Below are 18125 nucleotides of genomic sequence, written 5' to 3' on the forward strand. Positions count from 1 at the left end.
CTAAGAAGCCTGACCACTGGGGAGTGTTCCATGCTGAGCGTTTATTTTGTTGGCCCCTCCAGACACACTTCCCACCCCTCTGTGCCCCATGTGCCCAGGAGACTGCGTGGGCTGCATCCACCAGCTCCCTTGCCCTCTGGCTAAGCCAACAGGGATACCAAAAGGCAATGGGAAGGGGGCCTGCATATTAATTCCCCAGCCCCCTCTCAGCACAAGGCCCAGGGACAGCTGTGTTCCTCTCCCAAGGGCCACAGCTTTGATAAAGCAGCCCTTGCCACATAGAGACAGTATCTAGTTTCTGGTAATTCTCCTTCCCTGAGATGGTTTTAAAACAAGTCTGCAATTTTTTGACACTCCTGCCACAAAAGAAAGGGTCTAATCCTTCACCTTTGGAAGCATCTCACTTCTAACAATTATGATGCAGGTGGAAATGGTGCCGAGTGACTCCCAAGACAAGAACAGAAAAGGTGATCAGCTCCCGCTTGGCCCTCTCCCCTCAAAATACACACCTTTGCAGCCCTGAGCTACCGGGTAAGAAGTCCAGCTACCCAGAAGCTAGTATACTGGGGAGTACGTGTGTGTGCAGTTGCTCAGTCGTGTCAGACTCTTTGCGACTCCATGGACTGTAGCCCACCAGGCTCCTCTGTCCATAGAATTTCCCAGGCAAGAATACTGAAGTGGGTTGCCATTTCCTCCTCTAGGACATCTTCCCGACTCAGGGATCGAACCCACATCTCCTGCATTTCATGCACTGGCAGGGAGATTCTTTACCACTGAGTCACCTGGGAAGCCCAATACTGGAGAGACTAGTTGAGAAACCATAGATATACAAAGAGAGATTCAGGGAGCCCAGCTCTCCTCTGCCCTGGTACAGATGTGTGAGTGACCTGTCAGGTGATTTCAGCCCCTGGCCTTAAAGTCATTCCAGCAAGCCATCTTGTCCCCAGACTGCATGAGTAAAATCATTGCTGTGGCTGTTGACAGCAATGCAGTTTTGGAGGTGTGTGTATTGCAGTAGTTACAACTGGAGCCTGTGCTTGTGCCTTCGGACCTAGGGGGTGGTACTAACTCCTGCTGTGGCACAGGCCCCAAATGTCAATAGTGTAAAGCTGACAAACGCTTCCCTAAAGGCCACACACAGGGAGATAATTGTGCAGGGAGAGTTGTCAGCTGTAAACTGGCAAGACCAGCTGCTTCTTTCCCCTTCAAATGCCTTTCCCATCACTTTCCACATCTATATATCAACCCTCCTCATGCCAAGTCGACCTGAAGTCCCCGTGCACCACTGTGGTCCGCTGCTGCCTGGGAAGGTGGAGGGGCAGCCACTCGATGAGCCTCTCCATTGCTGGGATGGTGCTGGTTTCTGAGGCTCGATACTGCTTGATCCATGTTTGCACCTGACGTGCAATATAGTCCCCTGAGGGAAAGGAGATTAGAATGTGGTGTGCCATTTCAACAAACTCCAAAGGTTTCAGAAATCAACCAGTGCATGAAACCCTTTGTAATGTCTGAGGCATCTTCATCCCATGACTGGAGAATTTCCCACTTGATGCTCCTGCTCCCTCAACTTGGAAGCCACTGCTATTTTGTCTTGGCTGGATCTGTGTGATCTGGGCATTGTTCCCAGCCACACAGCCCTCTGAGCCTGATCTCTGGCCCTCTCAGAGATCCTCTAAGCTTCCTAACAGCCATTAATAAATCCTTTCTTAGCTAGAGGACAGTGCTTGGCTAAGAGCATGAACACTGGGAAAGATGGTCTGAGTTTGGTTCCCAGCCCTGCCATTCTCTGTGTGGTCTCAGGTAGGTTACGTCTCCATGCCCTTGTTCCTCATCAGTGAGATGGCCCTCATTAGAGTTGTTGGGAGGATAAAATATGTAAGGCCCCTGCAACTGTTCCTGGCATGTAGTAAGTAATACATGAGCATTTGCTATGATTCAGTTGTTTATTAAGAAACCCAGAGTTACCACAGTTGAGGAACTCACAAGTTATGGGACCATAGACTAGAAGTGAGTTCTGGAGTTACCTGGCTCACAGTTAAGCTTTTCAAATGATTTAACCTTTCTAAGATTCCATTGCTTCATCCGTACAATCAGTGTACTGATACCTATATTCCCTAGGGCCGTTGTGAAGGACAAATGAAATCCATATATAACATGCTGAACACAGAAGGCTGCTCAATGCATAATGGCCATTATTACTATCACCATCATTGCTGTCAAATAACAATTATTGTCACTATTAATAATAAACAACATACCAGGTCCATGCTCTAAGTCAAGCCCTCACCCCTCATCTGAGAGAAAAATGTTTCCCAGGAGCTTGAGGACAAGGATAGAGAGATTGGGCTCCTTCCGTGGAGTCAACTGCACACTCGGAGCATCCATTCACCTGTCGTTAGAAGGATCCAGCAGAGCTGTAAGAGGTGTGATCAAAACCCACAGGAATTCAACCCAAAACAAATCAAGCCTTGAGAACTAACTTTCAGTTTTCAGAATTATAGGAAGTAGAAGTCAGCAGTAAATGAAACCATAATCAAAATAAATCTATAATATACTTATCTGGTACCTTTAAAAACTCATTTAAAAAAATTGGTGAGGGGGTTGTTCTAGACTCTTCAATCAGATCCTGATTTGGAAAACAAACCAAAAAACCTCGCTTATAAAAGATACAAGAGGAATAATGAGGAAATTGAATATGGACTGGGTCTTAAATATTCTGAGAAAATGGTAAATTTTCTTGGATGTGATAATGGTGCTGGGGGATGTTCTTATTATTAGGAAATGCGTACTGAAGCACTATAGGAGTCAAGTGCCAGGGTCTCTTAATCATGCAGATAGATAAATACAGAAAAAGATAAATGAGTATGGCAAAAGTTAACCATTCTTAAAATCAGTCACGGGCATACAGTTACTCACAGCACTACTGAATGTTTCTGTAAGTTTGAAAATTATCATAAGAAATCAAACACTAAAGCCTCCAGGAGCTGAGCCTTTGTGGAAGGAGCCCCACAGGTTAACCTCCTGCGTGGATTTGGGATGTCCCCCCGCCCCCATGCACACACCACCCCAGTGCTGTGCACACTCCCTTCTTGTGGGAAGCAGCTGCAGCTGTCCCTGTGTCTCTGCTCTGTTGGCCACTGGTCCTGAGCAAGCCTGCCAAGCACTAATGCCCTTCCTCCCCAAAGCAGCCTGCCCTCTGGGATGAGAAAAGGGAATTATGCTCTCTACAGGTCCTTGGTGGAAAGGTTCTTTGTGATAACTAGATTGGACCTAAAGGGATCTTTGTCAAAAGTTCCTTTTCATCAGAAATCATGTTTATGTGCTTTTTTTCCTTACAAATTTATATTTGTTCTCTTCAATAAATCATATATTCACCTGGTTCAAAATTAAAGTGACAAAAAGGTATACAATAAATCCCCAATCCCCTGCCAGCCACTCAGCCCTTTTTCCCCAAAGGCAAAGCATGTGACCAATTTCTTAGGCATCCTCTTGGGGATATTCTTCACGTGTGCAAACAAATTAAATTTATTTAAATGTACCAATTTTACACAAATGGTGTATTAGCTATACACAGCCTGTGCCCTGCCCAGCAGCTGGATTCCTAACATAACTTAAGAAATTACAGGACACTTGAAAAGAATATCTGATGGCCCTGTAGCTGGACCAATGAATGTGAAATCTGAGGAAGCTGCTTTATGTAATAAGCCTCAAGACATAGCCAGCGGCCCAGAAGCCTGACCCTGAGTTATATAAAATCAGACCAGATTCCTGCTTCGTCTCTTTGTCAACCTAATAGGTCAGTGGAAAGTATATCAGAACAGTCCACTTTAAAACTAAAAGGCAAAGGATCCACCCAGCGCATAGAAGAGCCCTCCTTCAACTGTTCTTTCTTCCCTGTGCAATGGGATGTCACACTGCCCACTGCTTCATGTGACAGAGGCTTTATCCATTCACAGCACTAGAACAGGTGCCATCTCCTTTGTTTTTCATATCAACACTGTGAGGGGAGCAGGGCAGGGCTTTTTTAATCAACCTCTATTCTTGAGAAAACTATGACAAAGTAATGGGGCTTGCCCAAGGTCACCCCACAAATCAGCACCTAACTTCTGTTCCAGGGCTCTTTCCATCCTGAAACAACAGATCAATATAGGCAACATCTGTTGTCTTTGCCTACTGGCCCTTTTACTAGTAACTAGGGCTCCAGATGAAATACAGGATGCTCAGTTAAGTTGAAATTTTGGATCAGTTCAGTTCAGTTCAGTTGCTCAGTTGTGTCTGACTCTTTGTGACCCCGTGAACCGCAGCACGCCAGGCCTCCCTGTCCATCACCAACTCCCAGAGTTTACCCAAACCCAGGGACAGAAGAGCCTGGTAGGCTGCAGTCCATGGGGTCGCGAAGAGTCAGACATGACTGAGCGACTTCACTTTCACTTTTCACTTTCATGCATTGGACAAGGAGATGGCAACCCACTCCAGTGTTCTTGCCTGGAGAATCCCAGGGACGGGAGAGCCTGGTGGGCTGCCGTCTATGGGGAAGCACAGAGTCAGACACGGCTGAAGCAACTTAGCAGCAGCAGCAGCAGCATGTCCATTGAGTCAGTGATGCCATCCAACCATCTCATCCTCTGTTGTCCCCTACTTCTCCTGCCCTCAATCTTTCCCAGCATCAGGGTCTTTTCAAATGAGTCAGCTCTTTGCATCAGGTGGCCAAAGTACTGGAGTTTTAGCTTCAACATCAGTCCTTCCAATGAACACCCAGGACTGATCTCCTTTAGGATGGGCTGGTTGGATCTCCTTGCAGTCTAAGGGACTCTCTCGAGAGTCTTCTCTAACACCACAGTTCAAAATTTTGGATAGAGAACAAATAAACTATTATAAATATATTCCAGTGAGACCACCAAGATGGAGGGGAACCCCACTAAGTTGGTAATTCTGGTCAAAAGTTAGCATTTGATACAGATCTAGCTACCAGTGGAAAGGGTAGAGAACTCCCTCTATTGTGACTGGGAAGTCAGCAAGCCTGATAATGTGGCAGTAAAGTTTCTCAAATGGTTAGTTTTGAGGCTTCACATCATGTGCCTACAGAGTGATAGAATTTTAGGAAACTTGGTAAAAATGTGTCAGGAAGTTGATGTACATTGGATACATACTGCAGCATTTGATACAATCCTAGAGGAATAGGCATGCTTTAGTTAAAAACAGAGAAAGAACAAAATACAGCTTACTGAGATTCTTTTTAACCACAGTCAGGAATGCATTGCGAGCCAGATAATTTTGAATGCTGCAGGGCAAAGTGAAACTCTTTGGCTCATGCTAAGGTATCTGCATGCAAAAGCATGGAGACAGTTGTGATGGTGGTTATAAAACTGTGTGCATTTGTCAAAATTCATAAAATGCCACCTTTCAATACAACTGACTTCCAAAAAAAAAAAAGGAAAAGGGAAATCCTGACAACACCAAGTGCTTCCAAGGATGAGGAACAACAGGAGCTCTCAGACAATTAAAAAAAAGAAAGAAAGAAAAGAACAGCAACAAATTATACAAACAAATACCTTGGTACAATGACATTTAAAAAAATTTACCCCTGTTGGAAAGAATATTTAGAGGAAATGGTACAAAAAATGGAGAAGAAAGAAAATACGTATCTTAAGTACTTTTGGCCAGTCAGTATCAGAAAAAAAGAAAGATTTAAATAATCCAGTGAGATAAAATTTGCAGGGAAAAGAGATTCTATAGTCCATGGAGGGATTTATCTCAGGACAAAACATCTAGGTAAACAACACCTCCACTAAAATGAAAGTGGATTTCCAAGTAGGAAGCTAACAAGCCCACCTCACATTTACCAATGGTGCCTTAAAACCCTGGCACAATGGAAATCATGAAAGCAGAGGACCAGTGAGGAAACATCAGCACAGAAGACAAGGGGTCCCGTGCTCACCGTGTTTCCCATAGTCTTCCAGGCCCGCAGCCTTGAGATCCACACTGTGAATCTTGCACAAGACTCTGTTCATGGCAGTGTAGATGGCCCGCCTCTGGCTGGGCTCCAAGCCTGGCAGAGAGGGGTCTTTGTAGATGAGACCTGGGCAGTATTCCATCAGATAGAAGGGGGTACCGACGATGCTGGGAGGGACACAAATAGGGTGTTTCAGTGGCCTGTGATGTGGTAGGCTGTTAGGGCACTGCTCTGTCCTGTGTGTAAGCTGTAAGTGCTGGGTGGGAGTTCAGACTCAGAGTACTGGAAACTTCCTTTTTCCTCTGCATATAAATGGAAGTTAGAAGTACTCCTTCCCCAAACGAAAACCACACATAAACATCCCTGTCTACACTTCCTTGCCAGCATGCCTCTCTTCTCTTTGGAATCTACTCGGAATGGGATTGTGATAATACAGGAAAGCAGCATCTTGGGTCAGGGGGTTGGAGGTCAGGTCTGGAGTCACACAGAACCAGACTTAAGCCTCACCTCTGCCCTTCCTAGAAGTGTGATCCTGAGGAACATATTAAACCTCTCTGAGCTTTGTTTTTACTAAATCTATAAAGCTTCAAAGAATAGCTGTAAGAATTAAGGGAGCAATATATATGGAATTCCTGGCATATGTGCCTGGTTCCATGAGGGTTCGATAAATACCCCTTCTTGTTGTTGATATTATTTTCATCATTATTCAGTGAAATGAATGGCATATACAACATCCCAAAGTATTAAGGTGACACACCAAAAATCAATCTTTTCCTCACTACTGGTAATCAGTTTAGTACTCTGAAAAGTTGTTTTGAAAATTCTACTGTTATAAATATTCATCCTAACTTGCAAATTTAAATTATTTTTAGTTTAAGTGTAATACTGCTGCTGGAGTTATGAAAGAAAATGTCTTTATTCTTAGGAGATATATGCTGTCTGCAACTTACTTCAAAAGGTTCAGTGAATAATAATTACATACATATGAAATATATTTACTTACTTATAAAACAATTATATATTTATCAAAACAGTAAATTAGAAAATGTTTATATAATTATTAACTATTTCTATAAAATTATTTTATCTATATCATACATTTACATATACACACATACATATATATATACATATACATAGAAAGCAAATGTGGCAAGATGTTAAATGTTTTCATCTAGATGAAGTGTAAATGGACACTCACTGTACTGTCTTTTCTTCTTTCAACTTCTGTGCATGTTTCAAATTTTTCATAATTAAAAAATCAGGAAAGAAGAGACAGACTCAGAAAGTATATTATAATGCAATTCAAAAACAGTTTAGAAAGCCCACAATAAAAAAAATTAATTAAAACAAACAACATGAACCTAGATGGACGTATGCTCTTTAAATGTTAGAAAAGATGTTTCCTACCAATTCTCAAGAAAGCAGGCATTTATCTTTCAGTTCAGTTCAGTCGCTCAGTCGTGTCCAACTCTTTGCGACCCCATGAACTGCAGCATGCCAGGCCTCTCTGTCCATCACCAACTCCCGGAGTCTACCCAAACCCACGTCCATCAAGTAGGTGATGCCATCCAACCATCTCATTCGCTGTCGTCCCCTTCTCCTCCCGCCCCCAATCCTACCCAGCATTAGGGTCTTTTCCAATGAGTCAACTCTTCACATGAGGTGGCCAAAGTATTGGAGTTTCAGCCTCAACATCAGTCCTTCCAATGAACACCCAGGATTGATCTCTTTTAGGATGGATTGACTGGATCTCCTTGCAGTCCAAGGGACTCTCAAGAGTCTTCTCCAACACCACAGTTCAAAAGCATCAATTCTTCAGCGCTCAGCTTTCTTCACCGTCCAACTCTCACATCCATACATGACCACTGGAAAAACCATAGCCTTGACTAGACGGACTTTTGTTGGCAAAGTAATGTCTCTGCTTTTAAATATGCTATCTAGGTTGGCCATAACCTTCCTTCCAAGGAGTAAGCGTCTTTTAATTTCATGGCTGCAATCACCATCAGCAGTGATTTTGGAGCCACCAAAAATAAAGTCTGACACTGTTTCCACTGTTTCCCCATCTATTTGCCATGAAGTGATGGGACCAGATGCCATGATCTTAGTTTTCTGAACATTGAGCTTTAAGCCAACTTTTTCACTCTCCTCTTTCACTTTCATCAAGAGGCTCCTTAGTTCTTTTTCACTTTCTGCCATAAGGGTGGTGTCATCCGCATATCTGAGGTTATTGATATTTCTCCCGGCAATCTTGATTCCAGCTTGTGTTTCTTCCAGCCCAGCGTTTCTCATGATGTACTCTGCATAGAAGTTAAATAAGCAGGGTGACAATATACAGCCTTGACGGACTCCTTTTCCTATTTGGAACCAGTCTGTTGTTCCATGTCCAGTTCTAACTGTTGCTTCCTGACCTGCATACAGGTTTCTCAAGAGACAGGTCAGATGGTCTGGTATTCCCATCTCTTTCAGAATTGTCCACAGTTTATTGTGATCCACACAGTCAAAGGCTTTGGCATAGTCAATAAAGCAGAAATAGATGTTTTTCTGGAACTCTCTTGCTTTTTCGATGATCCAGCGGATATTGGCAATTTGATCTCTGGTTCCTCTGCCTTTTCTAAAACCAGCTTGAACGTCTGGAAGTTCATGGTTCACGTATTGCTGAAGACTGGCTTGGAGAATTTTGAGTATTACTTTACTAGCATGTGAGATGAGTGCAACTGTGCAGTAGTTTGAGCATTCTTTGGCATTGCCTTTCTTTGGGATTGGAACGAAAACTGACCTTTTCCAGTCCTGCGGCCACTGCTGAGTTTTCCAAATTTGCTGGCATATGGAGTGCAGCACTTTCACAGCAACACCTTTCAGGATTTGAAATAGCTCAACTGGAATTCCATCACCTCCACTAGCTTTGTTCGTAGTAATGCTTTCTAAGGCCCACTTGACTTCACATTCCAGGATGTCTGGCTCTAGGTGAGTGATCACACCATCGTGATTATCTGGGTCGTGAAGATCTTTTTTGTACAGGTCTTCTGTGTATTCTTGCCACCTCTTCTTAATATCTTCTGCTTCTGTTAGGTCCATACCATTTCTGTCCTTTATCGAGCCTATCTTTGCATAAAATGTTCCTTTGGTATCTCTAATTTTCTTGAAGAGATCTCTAGTCTTTCCCATTCTGTTGTTTTCCTCTATTTCTTTGCATTGATCGCTGAGGAAGGCTTTCTTATCTCTGCTTGCTATTCTTTGGAACTCTGCATTCAGATGGGAATATCTTTCCTTTTCTCCTTTGCTTTTCGCTTCTCTTCTCTTCCCAGCTATCTGTAAGGCCTCCTCAGACAGCCATTTTGCTTTTTTGCATTTCTTTTCCATGGGGATTGTCTTGATCCCTGTCTGCTGTACAATGTCATGAACCTCTGTCCATATTTGTCACTTCTACTGTATACTCATAAGGGATTTGATCTAGGTCATACCTGAATGGCCTAGTGGTTTTCCCTAGTTTCTTCAATTTAAGTCTGAATTTGGCAATAAGCAGTTCATGATCTGAGCCACAGTCTGCTCCTGGTCTTATTTTTGCTGACTGTATAGAGCTTCTCCATCTTTGGCTGCAAAGAATATAATCAGTCTGATTTCGGTGTTGACCATCTGGTGATGTCCACGTGTAGAGTCTTCTCTTGTGTTGTTGGAATAGGGTGTTTGCTATCACCAGTGCGTTCTCTTGGCAAAACTCTATTAGCCTTTGCCCTGCTTCAGTCTTTACTCCGAGGCCAAATTTGCCTGTTATGCCAGGTTGTTTCTTGACTTCCTACTTTTGCATTCCAGTCCCCTATGATGAAAAGGACATCTTTTTTGGGTGTTAGTTCTAGAAGGTCTTGTAGGTCTTCATAGAACCGTTCAACTTCAGCTTCTTCGGCGTTACTGGTTGGGGCATAGACTTGGATTACTGTGATACTGAATGGTTTGCCTTGGAAACGAACAGAGATCATTCTGTCGTTTTTGAGATTGCATCCAAGTACTGCATTTCGGACTCTTTTGTTGACCATGATGGCTACTCCATTTCTTCTAAGGGATTCTTGCCCACAGTAGTAGATATAATGGTCATCTGAGTTAAATTCACCCATTCCAGTCCATCTTAGTTCACTGATTCCTAGAATGTCGACGTTCACTCTTGCCATCTCCTGTTTGACCACTTCCAATTTGCCTTGATTCATGGAACTAACATTCCAGGTTCCTATGTAATATCGCTCTTTACAGCATTGGACTTTGCATCTATCACCAGTCACCTCCACAGCTGGGTATCATTTTTGCTTTGGCTCCATCCCATCATGCTTTCTGGAGTTATTTTTCCACTGATCTCTATTAGCATATTGGGCACATACTGACCTGGGGAGTTCATCTTTCAGTGTCCTATCTTTTTGCCTTTTCATGGGGTTCTCAAGGCAAGAATACTGAAGTGGTTTGCCATGCCCTTCTCCAGTGGACCACATTCTGTCAGACCTCTTCACCGTGACCCATCCGTCTTGGGTGGGCCCACATGGCATGGCTTAGTTTCCTTGAGATAGACAATGAAACTAAGCCATGCCGTGTGGGTCCACCCAAGACGGATGGGTCATGGTGGATTTATCTTTCAGGATAACTTAAACCTCTCTAGGGGAGGTTGCTATAAAATCTCTTTTCTACTCGAATTTTACTTGTCTACTCTAGCAAACTAGAATTTGAGTTAATATATGGACTCTTCTGTAGCTTGAATATATAATGGAAAAAATAAATCTGAACATTACCTTGAGTCTTCACAAAGGTCAAGAACTTTGGGGACAGGGACTCCAGCATTTGCAAGGGCTTTCATTATCCTGGCAGAACAAAGATGAGAGACACTGCTGAATGAGGTGATCAGAATTTTCTTGAAATTATTTTTTGATTTTAAAATGGTACATGCAAAAATCAAAATGGAATGCTAAAATTTAAAAATTTCAATTGACCCAAGAAGGCAAAAAGGCAAGGAGAACAAAAGAGAAATGGGACAAAGATGTAATAGGAAAATCATAGACCTGAGTCAAATATATTGATGATTACATTAAATTTAATACCATAAGCATTCCAATTAAAAGACAAAAATTGTCCTACTGGATACAAAAGCAAGACTTAATATGCTTTAAATATAAAAACATAGAAATAAATAAATAAATAAAATATGAAAGGATGGAAAGGGAAGTTCCATGAAATTGGTGAGCATAAGAAAGCTGGTGTAACTACATTAATATCAGAAGAAGAGTCTTAAGACAAAGAGAACTACTAGAGCTGGAGGGACGTTTCAGAAACATACAAGAGTTAATTCACCAGGAAGATATTATAATCATAAATGTGTATGTGCCTTAAACAAGGTCCTACTGTATAGCACAGGGAACTCTATTCAATATCCTGTGACAAACCACAATGGAAAAGAATATGAAAAACAATATACATATGTATGACTGAGTCACTCTGCTATATAGCAGGAATTAAACATAACATTAAATCAAATATACTTCAATTAAAAAAATAAATAAAAAATAAATGTGCGTGTGCCTAATAATCGGAGAAGGCAATGGCACCCCACTCCAGTACTCTTGCCTGGAAAATCCCATGGACGGAGGAGCCTGGTAGGCTGCAGTCCATGGGGTCGCTAAGAGTCGGACACGACTGAGCGACTTCCCTTTCACTTTTCACTTTCATGCATTGGACAAGGAAATGGCAACCCACTCCAGTATTCTTGCCTGGAGAATCCCAGGGACGGGGGAGCCTGGTGAGCTGCCGTCTATGGGATCGCACAGAGTCGGACAAAACTGAAGCGACTTAGCAGCAGCAGGGCCTAATAACAGAGCTTTAAAATAGCTGAAGTAAAAATTTCATTATTAAAGACAGAAATGGACAAACTGACAATCATAACTGAGACTGTAGAATGCCTTTATCATTAACTGACTTTATTAGACTAACTAGAAGTAGTGAGATAAGAATAACACTACCAACCAACTTGATCTGATGGACAGTTCTATAACACTCACACAACATCCACAGGATATACATTCTTTATGAGTGCACACAGTACAGTCACCAAGATTTATCATGTAATGTCCATAAAATAAGTCCTAATAAGTTTCCAAGTATCAAAATCTTAGTATTTCCAAGACCTTAATGGAATTAAAGGAACATTAAAAAACATTTCAAACTGTAATAATAATAATAATAATACATGTCAAAACTCGTGGGATGCAGATGTGCTTGGAAAGTGATTCATAACTTTGAAAGCTCATGTTAGAAAAGAAGGAAAATGTAAATCATTTACATTTACAAAATGTTAAGGTTATAGCTAAGAAGGTAAAAATACATCCACAGTAAGCAGAAGGAAAGGAATAAAGCTCAGAGGAAAACTAAATGAAATCGAAAATAAACATAAAAATTAATAAAACTAAGCATTTGTACTCTTCAACACAATGATAAATCCTTAAGTAGACTGATGAAAGAGAGAGAGAAAATACAAATTATCAGTCAATTGCAGGAATCGTAAAGAGGGGACATCACTAGAAATCCTACATACGTTAAAAGGACAGTAAGGGAATATTTTGAACAATAAATTTAATTGTTCATATGAAATGGACATATATAACTTTATATATATTTATAACATAATTTTATATATTTTAAAATATAAATGGACAAATTCCTTGGAAATTACAACTTCCAAAGCTAAGATAAAATGAAATAAAAGACCTAAATAATCCAATATTTATTGAATTGAACCCATAAGCAAAAACCTTTTCCTAAAAAAACTCCAGGCCCAGATGAGTTTACTGGTAAATTTTATGAAATGTGTAAGGAAGACATTTTTTAAATAGAAAAATAATTAGTCTTATGACCAATAACTGACTCTCCTGCTTTTGCCTGCCTGATGTCCTTTTCCCTTTTCATGTTCTAATTATTAATACCTTAGACATCCCTTTAGGAAACAACTCTCCCCAACTGTAGTTCCCGTGCTTTGGGTGACAGTGATTCAACCCTGATTTCAGGGTTGAGCACATGACCCAGATTTGGCCAATCTGAACAATGCATCCTCCTGACCACAGAGACAGGTTCAGGAACAAACTTGTAACCCATATTGGGCCAGTAAGTCAAACTCAGGAAGTATCCTACAGTGTTCACTGGGGTTATCAAGGAAACAAGTGTTTAGAGATGGAGAGAGAGAACAAATGGGTTCTGGTGACATTATTTGGGCCCTTGGATCCAGCCATACCTGAAAGGTTTAGATAATGAAGTCAATACATTTTACCACTTCTCCTTTATTGTTTTGAATACTTAAATCAGGCTAGGTGGGTCTCTGTTGTTTAACAATTTGTACTGACAAACTACACAAATGTGACCACGGTAAATTTTCTGGTGTGTTCCTTTCCAATATTTTTGTTTCAATATATAAGTCTTTAAAAAAAAAACAAAAAACAGTTGACATATATAGTTTGTATCTGTTTTTGCTACATTAAAATTTTATCATATACATTTTATTACAGTCATCCTTTTATTGGCAGCAATCACAGTATAATCATTAAGACTGGGCTATGAAATCTTAGCACCCCTGGGTGTGAAGCCAGGCTCCATCCCTCACATACTAGTTATATATCACTAGTCATATTGCTCAGTTTCTTTAAGCTTCATTTTTCGATAAAACGGGGGTCATAATAGGACCATATCAGGGGGTTGCTGAGAATTATCTGAATTAACAATACATTCAAAGCATGTATTATAGTGCCTGACACATACTGAACACTCAGTAAGTATTAGCTACTACTATCATTGTTCCAACAAATAGAAATACCAAGGTTTGCAAAATCATTTCTTGATTACTGCATCTATAGGTTATTTCCATTTTTTTATTATAAATGACACTGTAGTCAGCATATTAATGCACAAAGGTTTTCTCCCTATTTATAACTATTTTTTAAAGAGAGATCCTCTATTGGAATTATTAGGTATAAAAATATGACTACCCTGAGGTTTTTACAAATTGTGTTATACTCTTTTCCCAGTTTTCCAAATTTGATTTGGCATTTTATAAGCAGATACATGTTTCATCTTCAAGTGCACATTTTATTCCTTTACTAAAAAGGAAATTCTGTGCATTTTGGATTTTTGGATGTCCTTTGAACAGTCCAGAATTCCTCAGAACACTGGGAAGTTGGAGAAAGTCCCCAAGCAGAATGCATACATAGTGGTAGTTTCACATTTCAGGGTTTCTCTTCTGTAAGCACATACGATCACATGGGCACATATATAAATATAAATGCTCACAAATAGCTATAGGACTTCTGTGGGCTTCACAAATGAACCCCGAAGGGTTCATAAATGTCAGTCATCAGTAGCTGTAATACAGAGAGTCAGACACAAGGAACCAAAAAGTCAGAGGAGAGACAGTAAATAATGAGAAAGAGGCCAAGAGCTGAAATCACATTTTCCTGACTACTCGCTGCAACCTTCCTTCTGGAGAACATGATAGGCTGGAAGGAAGGTGGAGGAGGAGGCAGAGAAAGTCTGGGAGAGGAAGCTCCACTCTGGAACCCAGTCATCACTCTGCCACTTACTGTCCAAGGGTTTGGAGCTAGGTTTTTCAACCTACTATGTTTTGTTTTGTTTTGTTTAATATTTATTTATTTTGACTGTGCTAGGTCTCCATTGCTGTGCACAGGCTTTCCTTAGTTGCAGAGAGTGGGGGCTATCCCTAGTGTGGTGTGCATGCGGGCTTCTCATTGTGGGGGCTTCCCTTATGGAGCACCGGCTCTAGAGTGCTCAGGCTTCAGTAGTTGCAGCTCCCGGGCTCCAGAGAGTAGCCTCAGTAGCTGTGGCCCCAGGCTTAGTTGCTCTGAGGCATGTGGGATCTGCCCAGCCCAGGGATCGAACTGGTGTTCCCTAACCTGTGTTCCCTGCATTGCAAGGGAGATTCTTGTCCACTGGACCACCAGGGAAGCCTCAATCTACTATGTTTAAATTTTCCTATTTGTGAAGCAAGAGATTTTACTTGGGATGGATTATAACACATTTATTGTTTTAAACATCTTATTATGAAAAATATCAAACATATACAGAGGTAGAAAGATTCATATAAGGAATCCCAGGTTTCAAAAACTATCAACTCAACTATCAGCTATCAACTCAACTCTTTGGGCAATAGACCCATTTAGTAGAATCTCAAAAAGTCTTGTCTCTTACAAGTTGAGATAGAGAAAACAAGCCCCTAAAATTAGGTGACATGTTCTTGTCTGAAATAATTTTGGAGCATCATACTTATAATTTTAAATGTTTCAAGGCACTATGATGGGGTGCTGACTTGCCAGCCCAGGGGCTGGGCTGCGGAGGCTGGGGACAGCAAGCACAACTCTCACCCTGAGAATTTACCTGAACTCCCTCTCTACTGCATGAGCGGATGGAAGGAGTGTCCCCGGGGGTTTCTTCCTCAGAACCAGCTGATGGTTAGCCAGCTTGATGTAGTAGGTGGGATTTGACTGCCCGTGATCAAATTGAAGGAGTTCCAATGGGCCTGTAAGTTTGAAAGGAAGGAAAACTCAAAACAGCTCTGGAGGACAGATGTGGACAGAGATTCTTTTGTTCTAAGGAGACTGCACGTGGACAAAGAGCATCCTGATTGGGAATGCACTGTAAGGAAAGCATCTCCTCCCTGGGTACCAGACATGACTGGGTCAAATCTCCAATGTCACATTATAATGTAGCAAAGGCCACTGAATTTACATCATAACAATTTTCAATTTGTGCAGGTGTCCAGTTTTGTCCTTCCTGCCTATTTCTGCTCCATGAAAAAAGCTTTATAGTTCTGTTTATCAACCACAAGCACAGTCATGGCAATCCATCTTGCTAACTGGAATGCTTTAAGCCAAGGACAAAAGGTGCCCTTGTGTGTCCCTCACCCATGCTCAGCCACATCACACCTGATACTAGCGTGACAGCTGAAAGGAGCTATGCAGAGGCCTGCTTTCAGGAGATGCAATTTCCCATTCCATCAAGCTAAACTGTGAGGCTCCCTTGCAGAAATAGTTTATATAGGGACTCGGCACTTCCGCTCCAGTATTCTTGCCTGAGGAATCCCCATGGACAGAGGAGCCTGGTGGGCTACAGGCCATGAGGTCACACAGAGTCCGACATGACTGAGTGACTAAGCACAGCACAACACAGCACTTCCACTGCAGGGGGCACCGAAGGGGAAACTAAGATCCCACAGCCACAAAGCCAAAACAAAACAGCAACAAAAAGAAACAGCCTAATTAACCCTGGTCTTCCCAATGAGATGAACTTGACACATAAGATTCATTTCACTTGATCAGAAGAACAGGCAGTGGAAGTTTGCCTCAGTTGCCTGGTCTGGTCAGAAAGGCTCCCTCAACTTTGTAACAATCCATCAAGGGAAAAAAAATCCTCACATGAAGCTGCATACAAAGAGTACTTTCAAGGATCAAACTTTATCACCAGGTAGAAATTTCTTCAAAAGTTCATGAAACTATAACAAAACATTAAAAAAAAAAAAAAAGGTATTGAAGCACCTGTTTTTCTGAGGGTGGAATATGAAAAAGAAGAGAGGGACCTTTGAAAGATGAAGCCAAGCTGTCTCATTTTAAACTCATGCAACTTTTTAAGTCATCTTCACAAAACAGGCTGTCATCTCAAAAATATCAGAAAGACCCAAATACCCCAGGCACATACTGCAAGTTCTTCTCCCCTAGGACAGCCGTTTGCAGGCAACTGCTGCCATGCCACGGTCTCATGTGGAACAAGGGCCAAGTACACTCTGGGGACCCATAAAAAAGGAGGTCAGTGATTCTTCCCAAGCAAAACAGCAGCACCTGGGTCTGCAGGGCCACCTGGCTATTTTCTTCACCACATGGCATCTTTATCTCCAGCATATTCCACTAGGATAGAAAGTGAGAGCCAGACTGAAGGCCTAGCCTCTACCAAAATGCAGAGACTTAACTACCTGTGGCTTGCATCCCCAGTAAGTCTTTGAGGTACTTTTCCAAAGCGTCTTTGGGAATTTCCATCGTCTTTCTCACAGGGCGAGTGTTTGGAACAGCCATTCTCAATGGAAATCCCAAAAGAGTTTCCAAATCCTTTACTGCAGTCTCTGGGTCATCAACCTGGTTTCAAAGAGAATATTGAGCATGGACCCCCAGACAACCCTGACCTCTCCTCCTACCTGTTCTCTAAGAGGGTACATTTTTAGAGGGAAATATAAACAAAAGCCAGTTCTCTAAGCAAGGACTTTGGAATCAGCTCATGAAAAAGCCTCAGAATGACTTTCCTCCCCCCATTTAATTCCTAACCACATTAAACTCTCTTATCTGCTGGAGAGAGTGGCAGTTAAAAGTTCATTAATACTCCCTTGTGCCAGGAGGGCAAAATATTGTACTGGAGTATCCATTCTGCCCCTATAAGCCCATCAGCTAATAATGAAAACCTAAACGTAGCAAGCCGAACAGAGACCACCACCCCCTCCCTCAACACACACACATGGCTTCTCCTGTTTCAAAGCACTGAGGTGGTCCAAGTGGCTGGTAGTTGAAGAGCATCAACAGGCCAGCAGGACTGTTACCCAAAATGTCTTAAGCCTGCCGTTCACTTCCGTGTGTAACCCTTTTCTCAAAATGCCTTCTTACTTCTTACTGAAAACAAGCCACTAGTCAACTAGACCTCATAATTAAAAAAAAAGACTGTGGCAGCAAGGGCAAAAACCACCAGAGGCAACTCCAACTCTGAGTGTAAGAGGACTGCACAGCAATACTTACACTAGTGTCTGAAGCACAAAGGGTTCAAAAAACAGTGACCATTACCTTAATGGTGTGACTACCAAGGCTGGCAGCTGCTTTTAGATTTGGTCCGAGATCATCAAGAAAGATGGACTCAGAAGGCTGCCGGCCGAGCCGCTCCAAGCACAGCTTGTATATCCTGGGGTCTGGCTTGCAGACACCTTCCAGGCAGGATTCCACAACCTGAGGGAGAGGCAGGAAGGAGAGATGAATATCCCTAAAAGTGGTGTTCCCATGTTATACCCTGCTATGTTTTTTTTTGAAAAGAAGACCAGAGGGACAGTGGAGATTTGTCATAACAAGTAACTTAAGAGTGTCATGATATAAAATGATGTTGCTTTTTTAAG

At 41.8% G+C, this 18125-nt stretch overlaps 2 protein-coding genes across 14 annotated transcripts in view; one reads left to right on the top strand and one right to left on the bottom strand.

Annotated features, from left to right (window-relative positions):
- LOC145525192 (uncharacterized) overlaps positions 1-18125 on the top strand; it is an 83947-nt gene that overhangs the window by 54462 nt on the left and 11360 nt on the right. Inside the window, exon 7 of the mRNA XM_081538032.1 lies at positions 425-531. The gene's annotated coding sequence lies outside the window, so the exon portion shown is untranslated. The remainder of the gene's footprint in view (positions 1-424; positions 532-18125) is intronic.
- Positions 1-18125, bottom strand: part of ACAD10 (acyl-CoA dehydrogenase family member 10) — a 54839-nt gene that overhangs the window by 21971 nt on the left and 14743 nt on the right. For all 13 annotated transcript variants that reach the window (XR_014068487.1, XR_014068488.1, XR_014068486.1 and 10 more), the window contains exons 5-10: positions 17803-17961; positions 16950-17109; positions 15362-15503; positions 10726-10794; positions 5939-6120; positions 1267-1417 (exon numbers count right to left, since the gene is read on the bottom strand). Coding sequence is in view for 10 of the 13 variants with exons in the window: in XM_081539844.1 (XP_081395970.1) it covers positions 1267-1417; positions 5939-6120; positions 10726-10794; positions 15362-15503; positions 16950-17109; positions 17803-17961 (863 nt within the window). In the remaining 3 variants the exon portion in view is untranslated. The remainder of the gene's footprint in view (positions 1-1266; positions 1418-5938; positions 6121-10725; positions 10795-15361; positions 15504-16949; positions 17110-17802; positions 17962-18125) is intronic.

This window comes from Giraffa tippelskirchi, chromosome 11 (genome assembly GCF_054371585.1).
Source record: "Giraffa tippelskirchi isolate mGirTip1 chromosome 11, T2T-mGirTip1v1.2.pri, whole genome shotgun sequence".
In the NCBI taxonomy this organism is placed as follows: Eukaryota; Metazoa; Chordata; class Mammalia; order Artiodactyla; family Giraffidae; genus Giraffa; species Giraffa tippelskirchi.